At 39.2% G+C, this 16,331-nt stretch overlaps 2 protein-coding genes across 2 annotated transcripts in view; both read right to left on the bottom strand.

The window, feature by feature from the left end:
- The window catches only part of LOC137423403 (roundabout homolog 1), a gene marked incomplete in the record, with an annotated part of 397,715 nt that overhangs the window by 226,041 nt on the left and 155,343 nt on the right, over positions 1-16,331 (bottom strand).
- Positions 10,620-13,130, bottom strand: LOC144891337 (uncharacterized). Its single transcript, XM_078774254.1, has 2 exons — positions 12,577-13,130; positions 10,620-12,487 (listed from the first exon to the last, which is right to left on the bottom strand). The coding sequence occupies exons 1-2, from the start codon at positions 12,670-12,672 to the stop codon at positions 10,922-10,924; spliced, it is 1,662 nt and encodes a 553-aa protein (XP_078630380.1). The 5' UTR covers positions 12,673-13,130; the 3' UTR covers positions 10,620-10,921.

Here is a 16,331-nt window from a genome sequence, read left to right on the forward strand (position 1 = left end):
TTAAAATGCAGGCCGTGCTTCAAGAGGACTCTTCCTGGAGGAGTAGGTATAGAAAGTCTGCATGCATGCGGTTAGCTACTGCGGAGGGCATAATCAATGTTGGGATTCCGCACAAGTTTATATTTATTGCACATTAATATTATGATTACCCTCCAAGCGGTGATAGGGTATTTATTTATTTAAAATGTTTCATGGATATCAAATCCCTCGGAGAAATATAAATATATAGAGAATATAGAGAAATCTAAAATCGGATAAATCCCTCGGAGACAAACTGATGAAGATATTACATGATGGTTATTAAGCTTGCTGTGATTTATATCAGGCAAGTCTTACAAGTGTCTGCAACAGGATAAACCTTTTCACTAATATATAGCCCTCGCCAAAATATTTGCTAATTATCCATTCCTGGCCTGTTGAAGAACAACTTAATTTAAGAAGCTTCACTCACTGGTGGGTGAACTCGCTAAACGAGTTGGTTACAATGAAGCAAACAATCGTTACTATACACAACCACAACCCCAACCAACCCAAACCCACCCACAAGCACTCATCTCCACCCACCCATACCCTATTCATACTCCTCGGAGTTTTCAGCAGAAATGCACACAATGAACAAGGCTTCATTCATTCGCGAAAAACTCAATCTGGGTGCTGCAATGAACGTCGAATTCTACTTTTGACACTAGGCAGGGTGAGCGGAGGGCTTGCTCCTCCTTCCCAGCTGCTTACAAGGTGTTAGGGCACTGTAACATCATGCGAGCCCATGTAAAAGCACGCACATACAAAAGCACAACTCAGAACATTGAACAGTATGTAGTTTAGAGAAAGAAGAAAGGGACAAGTGGTGGGAGGAATAAAATAAGATGAAATAAACAAGCGCTTGGAAATGCAATTAGAAAGAAATAACACATTCAAAACATTATAATTTCATTAATAAAAATAAAAGTTCCAATTTGCAAGTTTTCTCCAGTTGCATAAAAATTAATTTTGAAGGTAAATTGAGATGCTGTCTGTAAGTTAATAGATTTACGATCACAGAACTTGTGTCTCATTTTTATTACAAACAAATAAATAACAAGGCTCAAGAGGGATAACACTGGGGGAGTGGATCACAAACGGGGGGGGGGGGGGGGGGGGGTTTGTCAAATGGTCAATCATTGCTTCTGGATGAAATTTGCTGCAACAATAATTTTGTTTGTATACGTAAAGAACATTTCCATTATAAGAATGCACTTCTCCCTTTAACCTCATTCACACATTTGGAGCTACCTATTGTACACAATGACTGCACGCAGAATACCTTAGACTCGTAGAGGTATGCCTTTGAGCTGTCTAGCCTGGGTTCAAATATCAGGCCAAGACACACTGTCATCCTGGTGTTTCGCATGCAAGGCAAGGCATCAATATGTGTGTCGTCCCTCTGATGAGCGGAAGGACGTAGGGTTGGAGGAACCGTCTGCCAGAATTCAGTGTAGGTGGGTGTTCATGTTCCCACGGTGTCTTTTGTGAAGAGGAGCGGAGTTATCACTGGCACCCTCACCAAATTGCAAGTTCATGCCCAGACTATCCTACCAAGGCAAGTGTGGTGAGTATACCAACACCCCAATGTGAGTTGATGGAGGCCTATTCCTGCAATTACCTGAAACAGGCTGATGATGATGAAAGCCCACTTCGTTGATGAAAGCCCACTTTGATGTTCAACGACAATTGCACAATCTATAAATTTGGCTGAGCCAATGGCAAAGTGTAAAAATCAACTTGTCGCCATTAACAATAAGACTTGTGGGAAATTACATAATGCTGTTGTTATGTTGATCAAAGAAAAGTGTGTTTTATTTTACAGTTGGTAAAATTTCGATCACGATTACGTTTCCCGAAGGATCACCCCAATTCAGGCCGAAACTGGCGATAAAACAAACGTGAAAGGATAAACGGTGGGAAGCACTTCTTATATTAAAATGGTGTTTATTCACAATTAAATACAGGGATGAATGTAGACCGGACAATCAATAAACAAGAAGACGTCATGCGAAGCATGATACTTGCAAAATCCGCCCCCCACCCCCAAGAAAAAAAAATTTCATTGATACAGCAAATTGTCCATTTCATCAAGATTAAAATTGACAATCTTGATCAAAGCTCAGGTCTGTTCAATTTTCAAGTCAATCGGATGAAAATTGAGGATATTCAAAAACTTGGCCTATGTTGACCTTTTGGCCTATGTTGACCTCAAAAATAGTTGGTGGTTGAATTCAGTGACATATATGTAAAACCTCTTAGAATTTCAATTCAATCAAATGAAAATTGGTGATTTTAGAAATTTGGCCTATGTTGACCTTTTGGCCTATGTTCACCGAAAATATAATTAGTTGTTGAATTCAGTGACCAGATATGCAAGTCATCTTCAAATTTCAAGTCAATTGGATGAAAATTGAGGATTTTAGAAATCTGGCCTATGTTGACCTTTTTGGCCTATGTTGACCTTTTGGCCTATGTTGACCTCAAAATACTTGGAGGTTTAATTCAGTGACCAGATATGCAAGATCTCTTCAAATTTCAAGTCAATCGGATGAAAATTGAGGATTTAAGAAATTTGGCCTATGTTGACCATTTGGCCTATGTTGACCTCAAATATACTTTGTGGTTGAATTCAGTGACCAGATATGCAAGTCCTCTTCAAATTTCAAGTCAATCGGATGAAAATTGAGGATTTTAGAAATTTGGCAAAGTTGGTGACCTTTGGCCTATGTTGACCATGTGACCTTTTGACCCCCAAAAACAATATCCTTCTCAATTGGGACGACAGATACAACTTGGTGAAGTTTTGTGACAATCGGTTTCGAATTGTGACCTGTAGGCCGGTGACAAACAAACAGACAAACAAGAAGACGTCATGCGCAGCACGATAGTTGCAAAATCCCCCCCCCCCCCCCCCGCCTCCCCAAGAAAAAAATTCCATTGATACAGCAAATTGTCCATTTCATCAAAATTAAAATTGACAATCTTGATCAAAGCTCGGGTCAATAGGAAGAAAAGTGATGATTTTTCAGATGAAAAATGATGATTTTGGAAGGTTGACCTTGAGTTGACCTTTGACCACAAAAATAGTTGGTTTCCCTATTTAGTGACTCAATGTGCAAATGCTGTTCAATTTCCAAGTCAATTGGATGAAAATTGATGGTTTTCAGATGAAAAGTGATGATTTTGGAAGTTTGACCTTGAGTTGACCTTTGACCTTTTGACCTCAAAAATAGTATGTTTCCCAATTTAGTGACTCGGTATGCAAATGCTGTTCAATTTTCAAATCAATCGGTTGAGAATTGATGGCTTCTTAGATGAAAATTGATGATTGTTAAAATTTGATCTCGAGTTGACCTTTGACCTTTTGACCTCAAAAATAGTTCATTTCCCAATTTAGTGACTCAATATACAAATGCTATTCAATTTTCAAGTCAATCGGATTTAAAATGGCGATTTTAGAAATTTGACCTCCAGATGACCTTTGACCTCACAATCAATAGGCTTCTCAATTGGGACGACCTATACAACTTGGTAAAGTTTTGTGACGAACGGTTTAGAATTGTGACCTGTAGGCCGGTGACAAACAAACAGACAGACAAACAAACAGACGGAACGACAAACGCAACGACCAATATACTTGAAAAATCTTCGATTTTGCAAGTAATAACGGCACAGACCTTGCAGTCGACAGACAAGATAGGGATGATGGGGCATGCAAACTTATGTACAGAGGAGATAAATGACCAAAGCCTAATCCAACTATGGCACACAACAATGGGGAATACAGGTGAAGACTTGAACAAGGCATGAGCTGGTTATGGGTCCATTGCGACCTGTGCAAGCTGGTGTGGCACAGAGTGGGAGGATGAAGAGGTGTGGAGGCAATCAAACAAAGAGAGCAGAGGGATGGTGCTTCTTCAAAGACCCGTCTCCAACTGATGCGCTCCATGTAGTCACAACCATCATCAACACTGGGACCACCACTATGCACAGCGGGTCCCTTTAATTGGCCGCACGTTGCTTGTGGGCAGGGCCATCTTCTGAGGCATCCTGCCCGTGGGGTGGCTTCAATAAAACATCTTTCAACCCTCTCCAGGGCTCCACAGCTGACCTCACCACCATGGACGGCGGTGCACTGGCCAAACAGTTCAAGATGTTCATTTGGAAAGCTCAGAGGGCCTTTTGTGTGCCATTGATGTTTCTGTCCAAGTTCTCACCTGTCCTCTTATTTTACAAGAGGTTTACATTGTACAATCGCACTCTATATTGCCTAAAAGTTATATGCGACACTGCCTCCTCAGTGCACGTTCTACAAGACGACTTACCTCTGGACAAATAGCTAATAGAAGGGGAAATCTAACCGACACAATCACACGCTATCTATAATAATAAAAGCCAGTGTCCATCCGCATCTGTCCATTTGTCTCCTCCATGACTCTAAAACCATGAAACCTAGCAGCCCCAAACTTTGCATGGATACACCTGGACCTCCAACAGATTGCAAGGAAGAAAACTGGGTGTTTTATAACCCCTTTTTAAAGATGATTAACGAGGTGCTCATAAGAAAAAAAAACCGATGTGGTGGCTTAACAATATGGCGGTCCGCCATCTTTGTCAGCCCAATGCACCTCGCTGGGTTCTTAACCCACCATTTTGTTTCAGCCTACTCAAACGTGCCTTGTCTTGGAAACACGATCAATTAATTATCATTACATAATTGAAGCATACTAGTACCCGACTGCAAAGCCGCAATGAGCCGGCGAAGCCAAAGCCTCTTGCCACTATTTTACCCATCACTATGGCATCAGTAGGTTAGGTAGTTGGTAGTAGGTACCGTACCTAGTTCAAAATGACACCATTTACATTCTGGATGAGATTAAAATTTATAAAATTTCCTTCTTGATTAATTCGGTGAATTCCGTCTCAACTTCGGATATTTCCGGCCGTGAAAAACTATCCCCTACGGCCGCGAGATTTCAAAAAAATTATTCTTCGTCAATTTTAGAATATTTAACGCCGTTTTTAGCGTCCGAAATGTGGTAAAAAGCTTTTTTGAAATATTTTTTCAAATGCTCGAATCTCATTGGTTCCGGTAATTGGTGACGATTTTCGTTGAAGATAACCAGGGCCCGTGTGGGAAGGAGAGGTATGTCCCTCCCTCCCTCATGGTCCCTCCCTCCCTCATGGTTCCTCCCTCATGTCATGGCGTTACAGTTACAACGAGGTTGGTCTTAAACTATTTTAATTACAAAGTAGAGGTGCATAAGATTGTGAATCAAACAAAGACGGGTGAAACAAACTCCTATTGAACTTTTTCGCAATTTTGTTATGCATACTTCCGCATCCGGAAGATGGCGGCCTCCATTGAGTGATTTGGTTTTTGAAATATTTTTTCAAATGCTCGAATCTCATTGGTTCCGGTGTTTGGTGACGATTTTCGTTGAAGATAACCAGGCCTGTGCGGGCCGAGGTTGGTCTTAAAGTATTTTAATTACAAATTAGAGGTGCATAAGATTGTGAATGAAAAAAAGACGGGTGAAACAAACTCCGATTGAACTTTTTTCAATTTGTTATACATACTTCCGCATCCGCAAGATGGCGGCCTCCATTGAGCGATTTGGTGCGTCAAAGCTTCGAAATTCTCAAGGGATCCAGCAAAATCTGGCTTTTCAACATAATACGTACGTCGTACGCGTTCATTCACAACACCGGCTTCGCCGGCTATCATCAAAATCTGGATTCGGACATCAGGATTGGATGCTGTAGCCTAAATAATGTCCAAATCTGGAGTGAAATCTGACAAAATTTACCATATATAGCGATTGGTGAACACTATTCAGGCTGCTTTTGCATGTCATGGCGTTACAGTAGACAGAGCTCCCTTTTTGTTTTTAGTCACAAGGCCGGGAACGTTTGGGTGTGTTATAAGTTATAACACCCTATTTTTGAATTTGTCTGCTCTCAGTGGTTTCCACATGATTTGCTGCTTGAAATCTATCTGTTTTTAAAATTCCCTGGCCATTTCAACCAGAAGCAATCAGCTTGCTATCGCTTGCCAAGCCAGCCATTCCTTATCACCCATTTCATTGGAGTGCTTGCTGGAGTGCTTAAGCCGTTTGGCGAGGGCTCTACAAATGAAGTGAGAAATGTCTGTGTACTTAATTAATTAGTTACAAGGCCGGGGAAGTTTGGGTGTTATAACACCCTTTTTGAATATGCTTAATGAGGTGGTACTTGGTGAACACATTCACACCATTTAGGCTGCTTTTGCAAGCCATGGCGTTACAGAAGACAGAGCTGCATTTTTGTTTTCATGTACTCATCTTTTCATTGACTAACATTTTTGTGCGATATAGTCACTTCCCCCCCCCTCCCCCTACCCCTTCCCTCCCCCCTCCACTTCCTCACTCCATCCTCCTTTCCTTCTCTCTCTCCTCCCTGCTCCTCCCCCTCCTCACTCCCCCACCCCTCCTCACCCCTCCCTCCTCTCTCCCCCTTTCCCCCTCCACCCTCCCTTCTTCTCTCCTCCATCATTTTTCTCTCTCCCCTCCAACCTCCGTCCTCTCTCTCTCTCCCCCTCTACTCCCTTTCATACCCCCTCCCTTCCCTTCTCCTCACCGTTTCCTTCCCTCCCTTCCCCTTCCTCCCCTCTCTTCCCCTCCCCCTTTCCCCTCCTCTCCCCTCTTCCTTTCCCCCCCCTCCCCTCTTCCTTTCTCCCCCCTCTCCCCCTTTCCCCCACCATCTCCTCCTTTCCCCCACCATCTCCTCCTTTCCCCCACCCACTCCCCCCTCCCCCTTTCCCTCCCCTCTCCTCACCCCTTCCCCTTTCCTCCCTCCCCCTTCCTTCCTCCCCCCCTCTCCATCCCCCTCCCCCTTCACTCTCTCTCCTCCTCCTCTCCCTCCCTCATTTCCTCCCCCCCTCATTCATTTTCCCGTCAAGATTTTCTTGTATTCCACCCCCCCCACCCCTCATTCATATAACTCATTATTACCCGGCAATGCCAGGTACTTTGCTAGTTCTTAATAAAATCTAACTATGGATCGCCACCCTCCCCCCTCCCTCCCTTTTGGGCAGGACCATCTTGTGAAAGCTCCACAGCATACATGCAAACACAAAATTGACCCGGCTCACCTAACAACAATATAATTTAGCCAAAAAAGTGTCATTTGTGAATACATGTTTGTACAGACGTGGCCAAAAATACTGGCACCCTTGCACTTTTTTCAAATAATGCACCATTTGATCGAAGATCGCAGCAAAGGATTGTTTGAATGGTGGAGAAAGCACCTCGATCAACTGCCAAATAGATCCAAGCTGACCTTCAGACACAAGCTACGACAGTTTCAACTCGCACCATCCGTCGCCAACTCAATGAAAGGGGGTTCTATGATAGGAGACCCAGGAGGACCGCAATGCTGAGAGAGTGACATAAGAAAGCGACTGCAGTTTGCCAAAACACACCTTGTAATTTATAAAATAAACAATATACTCTATATTATTAGTTACAAAATAAACAATATACTCTCTATTATGAGTTATAAAACAAATATAATTTTGAATTCTACACGTAAATCTACACATGGAGTCCAATCTGATTGTCATAAGTGATGAGTCATAAAGCAAATAATATACTCTCTATTATGAGTTCTAAAACAAATATAATATCCGTGATGAGTTATAAAGCAAATAATATACTCTCTATTATTAGTTATAAAACAAATATAATATCCGTGATGAGTTATAAAGCAAATAATATACTCTCTATTATTAGTTATAAAACAAATATAATATCCGTGATGAGTTATAAAGCAAATAATATACTCTCTATTATTAGTTATAAAACAAATATAATATCCGTGATGAATTATAAAGCAAATAATATACTCTCTATTATTAGTTATAAAGTGGGTACAGAATCCCAGAGGGTAAAGGTTGAAAACCAAAATTATTTCGATCGCAACATTTATCCTAAAAATTGTGAAACACATAATTCCACCTGTCATGCTAGTATACACATGCGGTCTTAATACCCATCACCTGTCCAAACAACTTAGGTATAAAGACATGGAAATCATAAATCTGGGCGATGGTATTTCCAAACCTCGCCCAAAGCTCCTGTTAAAATGTCGTAACTCCAGAACTGACAAAAGTATGTTTTTGTAAAATAGGGAAAACGTGCTTGTCAGGAAATTCAAACAATTATTATTATTTTTTCCCTCCAGCTGCCATGTTCATAATGGTGAGGAACATTCGTTTATCAGGTATTTTGCTCAGGTCAACAGTTCCTCTTGCTGACTGCGCCACAAGAAGGCAGGCAAGCCTCTTCTACCTGAATCACAATGAGATGTTTGGTAAGTTGAAAATAAGAAAATAATACCAATAATAGTAAAAGCAAGATTATAATCAAATAGTCCAAATAAAGACCACCAATTGATTATATTTTGTTGTTACAATCTCTGTGACTGACGCAACATTAAATATCAATCAAGTTTTGTTTCAAAGGGTGTTCAGAAACTCCACAGCCTGGCATTATAAAATCATTTACTTGTACATTAACAGTTATTATTCTCCATAATAACGGTTCAGAAAAGTATGTCAATAACCACCCAGTAAATATTTACTGAAAAACCAAGTAAGAAAGACCTCTGTGGAAACAAATGTGTATTGAAACAAACTTTGGTACAGGAATATTTCCTTATAAAAATTAATTGCCTTCTACGATTTGACGACTTTCACATTTGCTATGGCCAAACAGGTGAATGCAAAAATCCAATACGCAAAGAATGCTGATCACTTTTATCAACCAAGTGGAACCAATACACCATTACTTATTTCCTGATTGATAAACAGAGAATGAAATGAATGAATGAATGATCGTTTTAAGGCCATTTTCCCCGCTAGAGCGGGTGGTAGCCTTGCGGGCCCCATGACAATCATGGTTCCCTGTTTGAGGCAATGTTTTTATGGCCGGATGCCCTTCCTGACGCCAACCCTTAGTCGCAATGCGCAGGGATACGGTGTACCTATTCTAAATTGGGATACACACCATGATCATTCATCCCAGCAAGCTGGTACTCAATTTGCTGACCTCAGAAGGATGACAGGCTGAGTCAACCCCCCTGGCATTAATTCAGCGATCGACCGGGATTCGAACCCAGGATCCTAGGATCCCAAGCTGGCACCCGAACCGCTAAGCCAACACCAGGCTAAATTGATTGATAAACAGAGAACTAAATGTTTTTACATTCTTTTCTTTTCTAAAAAAAAAAAATCATTTATAGGATGCTTTCTAGCAGTGTTGCTTGGACAAATGGGAGTCCATGAAACAATGGCTTACAACCAAAATATCCAAGAGCACATTAAAATGTCTACAGGCCTGTTCCTACCGAAGTGTACTTTTAAATGCAATATGGTGTCCCAGATAACACACTGATGCTGGTTTAATATCGGAAAAACTTCAGCATTGCAGTTGGCCCAACATAATTTTGTCCATTTGTCCAATGTTGGCTGGCTGATGGTGGCCCAATGGTGACTCAACTTTGCTCCAACATTATTGTATCGCAATTGGCTCAAGGTTGTCAATTGTCCCAATGTTTCTACGCCATGTGGCTGACGTTTTCCAACGTTGGCAAATAGACGTCGTTTTTACCCCATGTTGGCAATGTTGGACGAGCATTGGAAATCCTCTTGAGACCCTTTCAACCTTTGCTAATGTTGCACCTACATCAATATGCTAGCTGGAGTTTCAGTTGTCTTCCATCTAATTTCCTGATTGTGACTGTATTTATAATGGTCTAAAGTTCATTGAGGGGCTTGTACATACATCACATGCAGAAAAATAGGTGAGAAGACATACATTTAACTTTTACCTAAATTATAAACATTTTTGTAGTCATTGGGAAAAAAAATCAACACAATATATGGGACTTGTCCTGTGATCCCAGCAGCAAGAGCTATCTATCTATGTACTCAAATGAAAACCAAAAAAAATTAGCCAACTTTTTTCCATTTTCAAAACTGAAAAGTAAACTAGAAAGAAAATATTTTGATTGTTCACACCACCTCTTCAGAGCTGAGCTGGGCGAGCAGGCCAGCTTTGTTGCCAGGTTTTCACTGCCTCTGGGCTTTCATTGAGTGGGTCATTGCAAAACCACGGCCCAGCAGTTTACACGGAGACAAACTGGCTGACATCATAACGTTGACATCTTCAGGCTAAATGATTGGTTGTGCAATGGTATTTGTTGCGGCACTTTTGGTCGATCAGATGTGATGATGTATTCAAAAATTTGGCAACTTAAAATTAATTGAAATCAAAAGGGATTAACAAGTTGGCTGCCCAATTCTGGTAGAACAAGAATAACACCACTGCAGTCACAACGTGCAACACAATATGTATGTATGTATATATATATATATATATATGTATGTATATATATATATGTATGTATATATATATATGTATGTATATATATATTAGGGTGCATAAAACGCCCCATGATTTTCAAAAAGTTGTTGTATTTTAATGTCTATTCCCTCAAATGTTACACTTGTTGGTAGAAGTATGTATGCAAAAAATAGATGAAATCAGAGGTGGTCCTGGGTGGCCACCGGCCACTTTTATATATTTAGGGCCATTTAGGGCCACAGCTAAACTACTTTACAAGATAATGTAAAATTAACTACAAGATAATGTAAAATTAACCATTATACCTATATACAAAAGTAAAGTCCTACTTTTACTAAATGCCTAATATCAAACAGTTAAAACAACCTTACATGTCAATGTAAAATTAACCAAAATCGTTCTTCATATTACAAAGTTGTAGTACAGTGTTGTAGTATTGTACTTTCATTGATTAAAAGTTTGAAAATGTATTAAGCACAACGCCAATGTCACTACTCCAACTTTGCTCGTTTCCGCAAATTTGGCCTCGCTTTGCGGTCACATTCAACCACTTGAAGAAGATTTTGGAAGTGGTCTTCTCTTCTTGCAGTTGAGACAAAATCAGTTGCGAGCTTTACTGCTCTCTCCGCAGGGTCATTCACAACATTAAGCCCATCCACAATGGACTTGGCTGCCTTGAAGTGCTCATTGTTCTGCCAAGTGTCAACATCCTCTGTTAGGAAGGTCATATCTAGGTGAAGAAGGTTTACTGTAAACCACGAGTCCTCGTTCACAAGATCAGCCAGGGTTGTCGCTTCTGTAATTTTTGGAAATGACGGTTTGCCATATCCAGAACCGTAGCGGTGTTTTGGAGTGCTTGGCATTTCATCTGGTTGTATGGCCAGTAACACATCTGCAAGGGCACGACGATCCTTTTGAGGAATTGCATTGCTGAACAGTGCCAAAACAACCAGTTCTGGGGTTAAATACCACAAATGTCTATCAAAGGCTTTCACAGCGCTGACTGAAATGGTTGAGTTGACAGCTTTATAGTTGAGCAGAGTCTTGTAAAAGCACAAATCAAACCATGGGGCATTTGAAGCAGACTGACATATGAGCCACCAATCACAATAAATATAAACAACAAAAACAACAAACTCCTTCAGTTTTTTCTGTTGATGTTGTGTTGTTACAGTTCCTCGAGGTAGTAGAGAAATTTGCTCTTCAAGTAGGCATATTTTGATGGAATAAAGAATCTTTGACATCCACCTTGCTTTATGCATGGCCCCTGGTCTGTGGAGTGTTCCTTGTTTTGTGACATCATCATCGAGGACTACCTGGCAGAGTTGTGCCATTTCCTTGTAGTCTTCCCTACAGTATGAAGCGCTTGTGCGGATTGTGCTTAAAACCTTGTTTTTGCAGGATAAAAGCAGCTGTTGTGCATAGTCATTGTACATGGAAATGTCAATTTTGGTTAAACTTTCATTCTTTGCATGCGATATGCGTTCCCAATTCTTCTGGAATTTTTGGAACAAAGATACTTCTGGAGACTTTGATGCCTCAATTTTGAGAACGTCAAACACATGATCCAGGATTACCTCTCCAACATGATGGCGACATGCACACCACAGAAGAGCACGGTCCAGTTTTGATTGAATGGTAACACAGGCAGCTGTAACGTGTCCAGTGTTTGATGCTGTTGTGTCAAAACATAAGTTGACAACTGATTGTTTGCACTTCCATGAATGTAGATACGTGTAAGTGTGCTCGGCAATGATGTCACCTGATGACCTATCACTTCCAGGAGGATATCTAGCCACCCCCAGTAGCTTTACATCAGTGGCATTCCCAACCAACACTGGCAATCTTTCTTCCTTGACATTCTTGTTTGTGAGCGTTGGTATCTGCTTGCCATCCCAGTGAAGTGTTGCAGCTGTTGGGGCGATCCAATTTTCTTGAATATCTTTGGCGATAGCACTTGTTATTGATCGTCGAGCCTTATCAGCAGTTGAGTACGACTTGGCCACACGACGTGGATCACCTCCTGCCTCTTGAATTACAGCTTTGGTGAGCGCAACCTGTTGAACAGGAGTTATGTTTAGTCGAGTAGCAACAGACACAACTGAATGTCTTTTCAGAATATCATGAGGAATAAAGGCAGATGTACCTGCATATGTTGATCTGTGGTGACTACGCTTCCTTTGAAACTCTGGAATCGCCTCTTCTTCAGTTTCTTCCAAGCTATCTGCAGAGTCACTATCATCAGAGCATACAGAACTAATTGTCATCTCTTGTACACTGGATGATTCATGACGTTCTCGTCTTGAAGCTTCCGCTAAGAGGCGTTTTTCTTTTCTATGATCTTTATCAACTTTCTTCTTGTCAACACCACCAAATGAGGCTACTCTGTCAGATTTCATTGACTCTAAAAATACTCTATCTTCCTCATTCTTAATGTTTGTCATTGCATCTTTTGTCCATACACCAAAGGTCTTATCAAGACGTTCATTCATGGTTTGCAACTTAGCCAAAGTGCTTGGAGATTCTCGGCGAGAAACAGGTATTTGACGCAATTTGTTATTGTCATTAAGAAGGTCAAGTATTAGTTTGCAGCATTGATGGTCTGAAAGCATAGGAATATTTGCTTTAGTGTAGAATTTTTTCAGCTGGATAAGGACGATGCTGGCAGATTTCCATTTCAGTGGCTGAGTTTGTTTGCCTTCACATATTTCTTTCTGGATGTACCACATCACGCATCGAAGAACCTGCCGGCAAGTTGGGAGGCGGACTCCTGTCAATGTACCATCTGCTTCTGTAAAAGCATTGCCAAGACCAAAATGGCACTTGCTAATCTGGTCTTCTTATCTGCCATCTGAAAGAAAATAAAGGATATTATTAGACTACTAGTATGGGACCCACGATTAGACCTCCGATTTCATTCATGTAAAAATACAAACTAATTATCAAACCATCGTTTTTTGCATAAAATTGTTATATTTGTATTCCTCTCATCAAGACCTTCAATTTGATACCAAACATGACTAGGTTTGGGTGTAAAATAACAAAATCAAACATTTTTACATAGTGCGGCCCCGAAAATGGCCCTAAATATATAAAAGTGGCCGGTGGCCACCCAGGACCACCTCTGATTTCATTTATTTTTTGCATACATACTTCTACCAACAAGTGTAACATTTGAGAGAATAGACATTAAAATCCAAGAACCTAAGGGCGTATGCACCCTAATATATATGTATGTATATATATATATGTATGTATATATATATATATATATGTATATATATATATATATGTATTATATATATATATGTATATATATATATATGTATATATATATATATGTATATATATATATATGTATATATATATATATATATATGTATATATATATATATATATGTATATGTATATATATATATATATGTATATATATGTATATATATATATATATGTATATATATATATGTATGTATATATATATATATATATATATATATATATGTATGTATATATGTATATATATAATCTGCATATATGTATGTATGTATATATTTGGCATATATGTATTTAAATCTGGCATATATGTATATATATATATATATATATGGCATATATGTATTTAAATCTGGCATATATGTATATATATATATATATATATATGTATATATATATATATATATATATATATATATATGTATATATATATATATATATATATATATATATATATATATATATATATATATAATATATATATATATATATATATATACTGTGTATGTATGTATATTATATATATATATATATATATATATATATATATATATATATATATATATATATATATATATATATATAAAATATATATATATATATATATATATATATATATTTGTTTCCCCTCTCCACTCAACCCTCTCACACTTGCTGTTGAAGGTATAATACAATTAATCTCTGAGGGTCTTCAGGGTTTGGTTAAATATCAATTTCGAGTTTGACGGACATGTGGGTTTGGTTTCAGGCAACTAGAGCACCCAGTCCGTACAAGAGCAGTAGGAAGGGTCATGTTATTATCCTATCTGAGGTACATTGATTACAGTAGGTCCAGGCTCAGCCCTCAAGAACATCAGGAGTGTGTTCAATTACCAAGTTTCCTGTAGAGCGCTCGCCAAGTGCTTTAAGCATTCAAGCAAGCACTCCATTCAAAACCAATGATAAGGAATGGCTGGCTTGGCAAGCACGAGATAGCTGCTTAGTAACGGACCACATCCCAGGTTTCTTTCCCTTTCTGGTTAGTGTTATTTCTGGAAAAGAAAAAAAAACATTACCTCACGGCTCAACAGGCATTCTCTAATCTGTCTCATTAACCTTGGGCCATGTCTCTCCTGTGTTTCTATGTGAATGAATAACATTAGATAGAGCCGTGTCTATCCCGTGTTCCCACGTCAATGATTAATATTAGATAGATAAGATTCATTGTGATTCGAACGGCGATTATTTTTATATCTGCTACCTCAGTTTTGTCATCTGTGTGGGTGTCCCTCCCTCTCCCTCTCTCACACTCACACTCTCTTTCTCTTTCTCTCTTCCGCCTTCCTGCTCTCTCTGTGATAATAATCATTTTGTTCAGAAAACCTGTACTTAGTCTTTCGAGGTACGGGATATTGCCGTTAAGCGCAAGTGAATTGGCTTTAAAAATCTGGCAATGGGAAATGCGCATTTAAAAGATGAACAGCATGATTGGAAAACACACATTTACTGCGCTATTAAAATATTCACCTGACACCTCTTATCTATGAAAATCTACACATGGTTATATCAGAACGAGCCGATTTGTCACATTGTCACGGATTGGAGACCGTTCAACAATTACGTAACACAATCTTTTTAGGGAGGCCTGTATAGTCTTGATTAAACCTTAATAATAATTTAACACTCGACCCAAACAAAGCCAATGTAAATGTGATGCAACAACCCAACCTCTGCTACTTCCTGTGTCTTGGATGTTTTCTTGTTATTTTTTATTTATTTATTTATTTTTATTTTGTTTTGCTTTATCCCTATATTTTTCTCATCTTCTCTTAGCCCCTTACCTAAAGTGGCTGTATGCCTTGTCTGGGGCAATATCCATAAATAAAAAAAACAAAGCTGGACAGTGTATAATCAGCAGAAGCCTATAGGCCTAATGTATTTGGCCCACCAGAAAACCAGGAAGGCAGCCATATAATTTTGCCTCGGTGCTATGGTGGGTGGATACATATATATATTTTCCACTCTTATACACCCCCACCTCCCCCCCCTCCCCCCCCAGCCAAATACCACACCACCCCACCACCCCATTGATTTATTTAAATTGAAGCACTGCAAAACTGGAGGTTTTTGGAAGTGACAAGTAGGTGATTTGTGTTCTATAGTCTTCAAGTATAGAATAAAATTGAAATAAAATAAAGATGGTAACAGTCGTAGAAATAAATTAATTCTGGGTTTTACCGGCATTTTCCACAGCATATGTTACATCACATACTATCTATGACATTACATTCGTTATTTGTGCTTGTTGTTTTTGTCCTTTATTACATCCTTATGACTGCCAGACAGGCAGACAGAGTAAAAAATATTACCTCATTCCTCTCTGCGCATGTGCGATCGGGACAAATTTATAGCCAAAGTATATAAAAAGGAAAGACTCGTCTTCCTATTCATGATCTGATTCATGTTCAAAACATAACATTCAATTTAAATAAGCCATTCCTTGATCATAAACTTACGATCTTTAACTGAAAGAGGAATGGACAGACAGACGGACAGACATGAACCAATTGCTTAACCCTGCTTTTCACTTCACAGGTGCAGGTTAACTATTTTGTTAAAGGTTCACAGACAATTTTTTTTTGATGTGAT

This window comes from Myxine glutinosa, chromosome 3 (genome assembly GCF_964187855.1).
Source record: "Myxine glutinosa chromosome 3, kmMyxGlut1.1, whole genome shotgun sequence".
Classification (NCBI taxonomy): Eukaryota; Metazoa; Chordata; class Myxini; order Myxiniformes; family Myxinidae; genus Myxine; species Myxine glutinosa.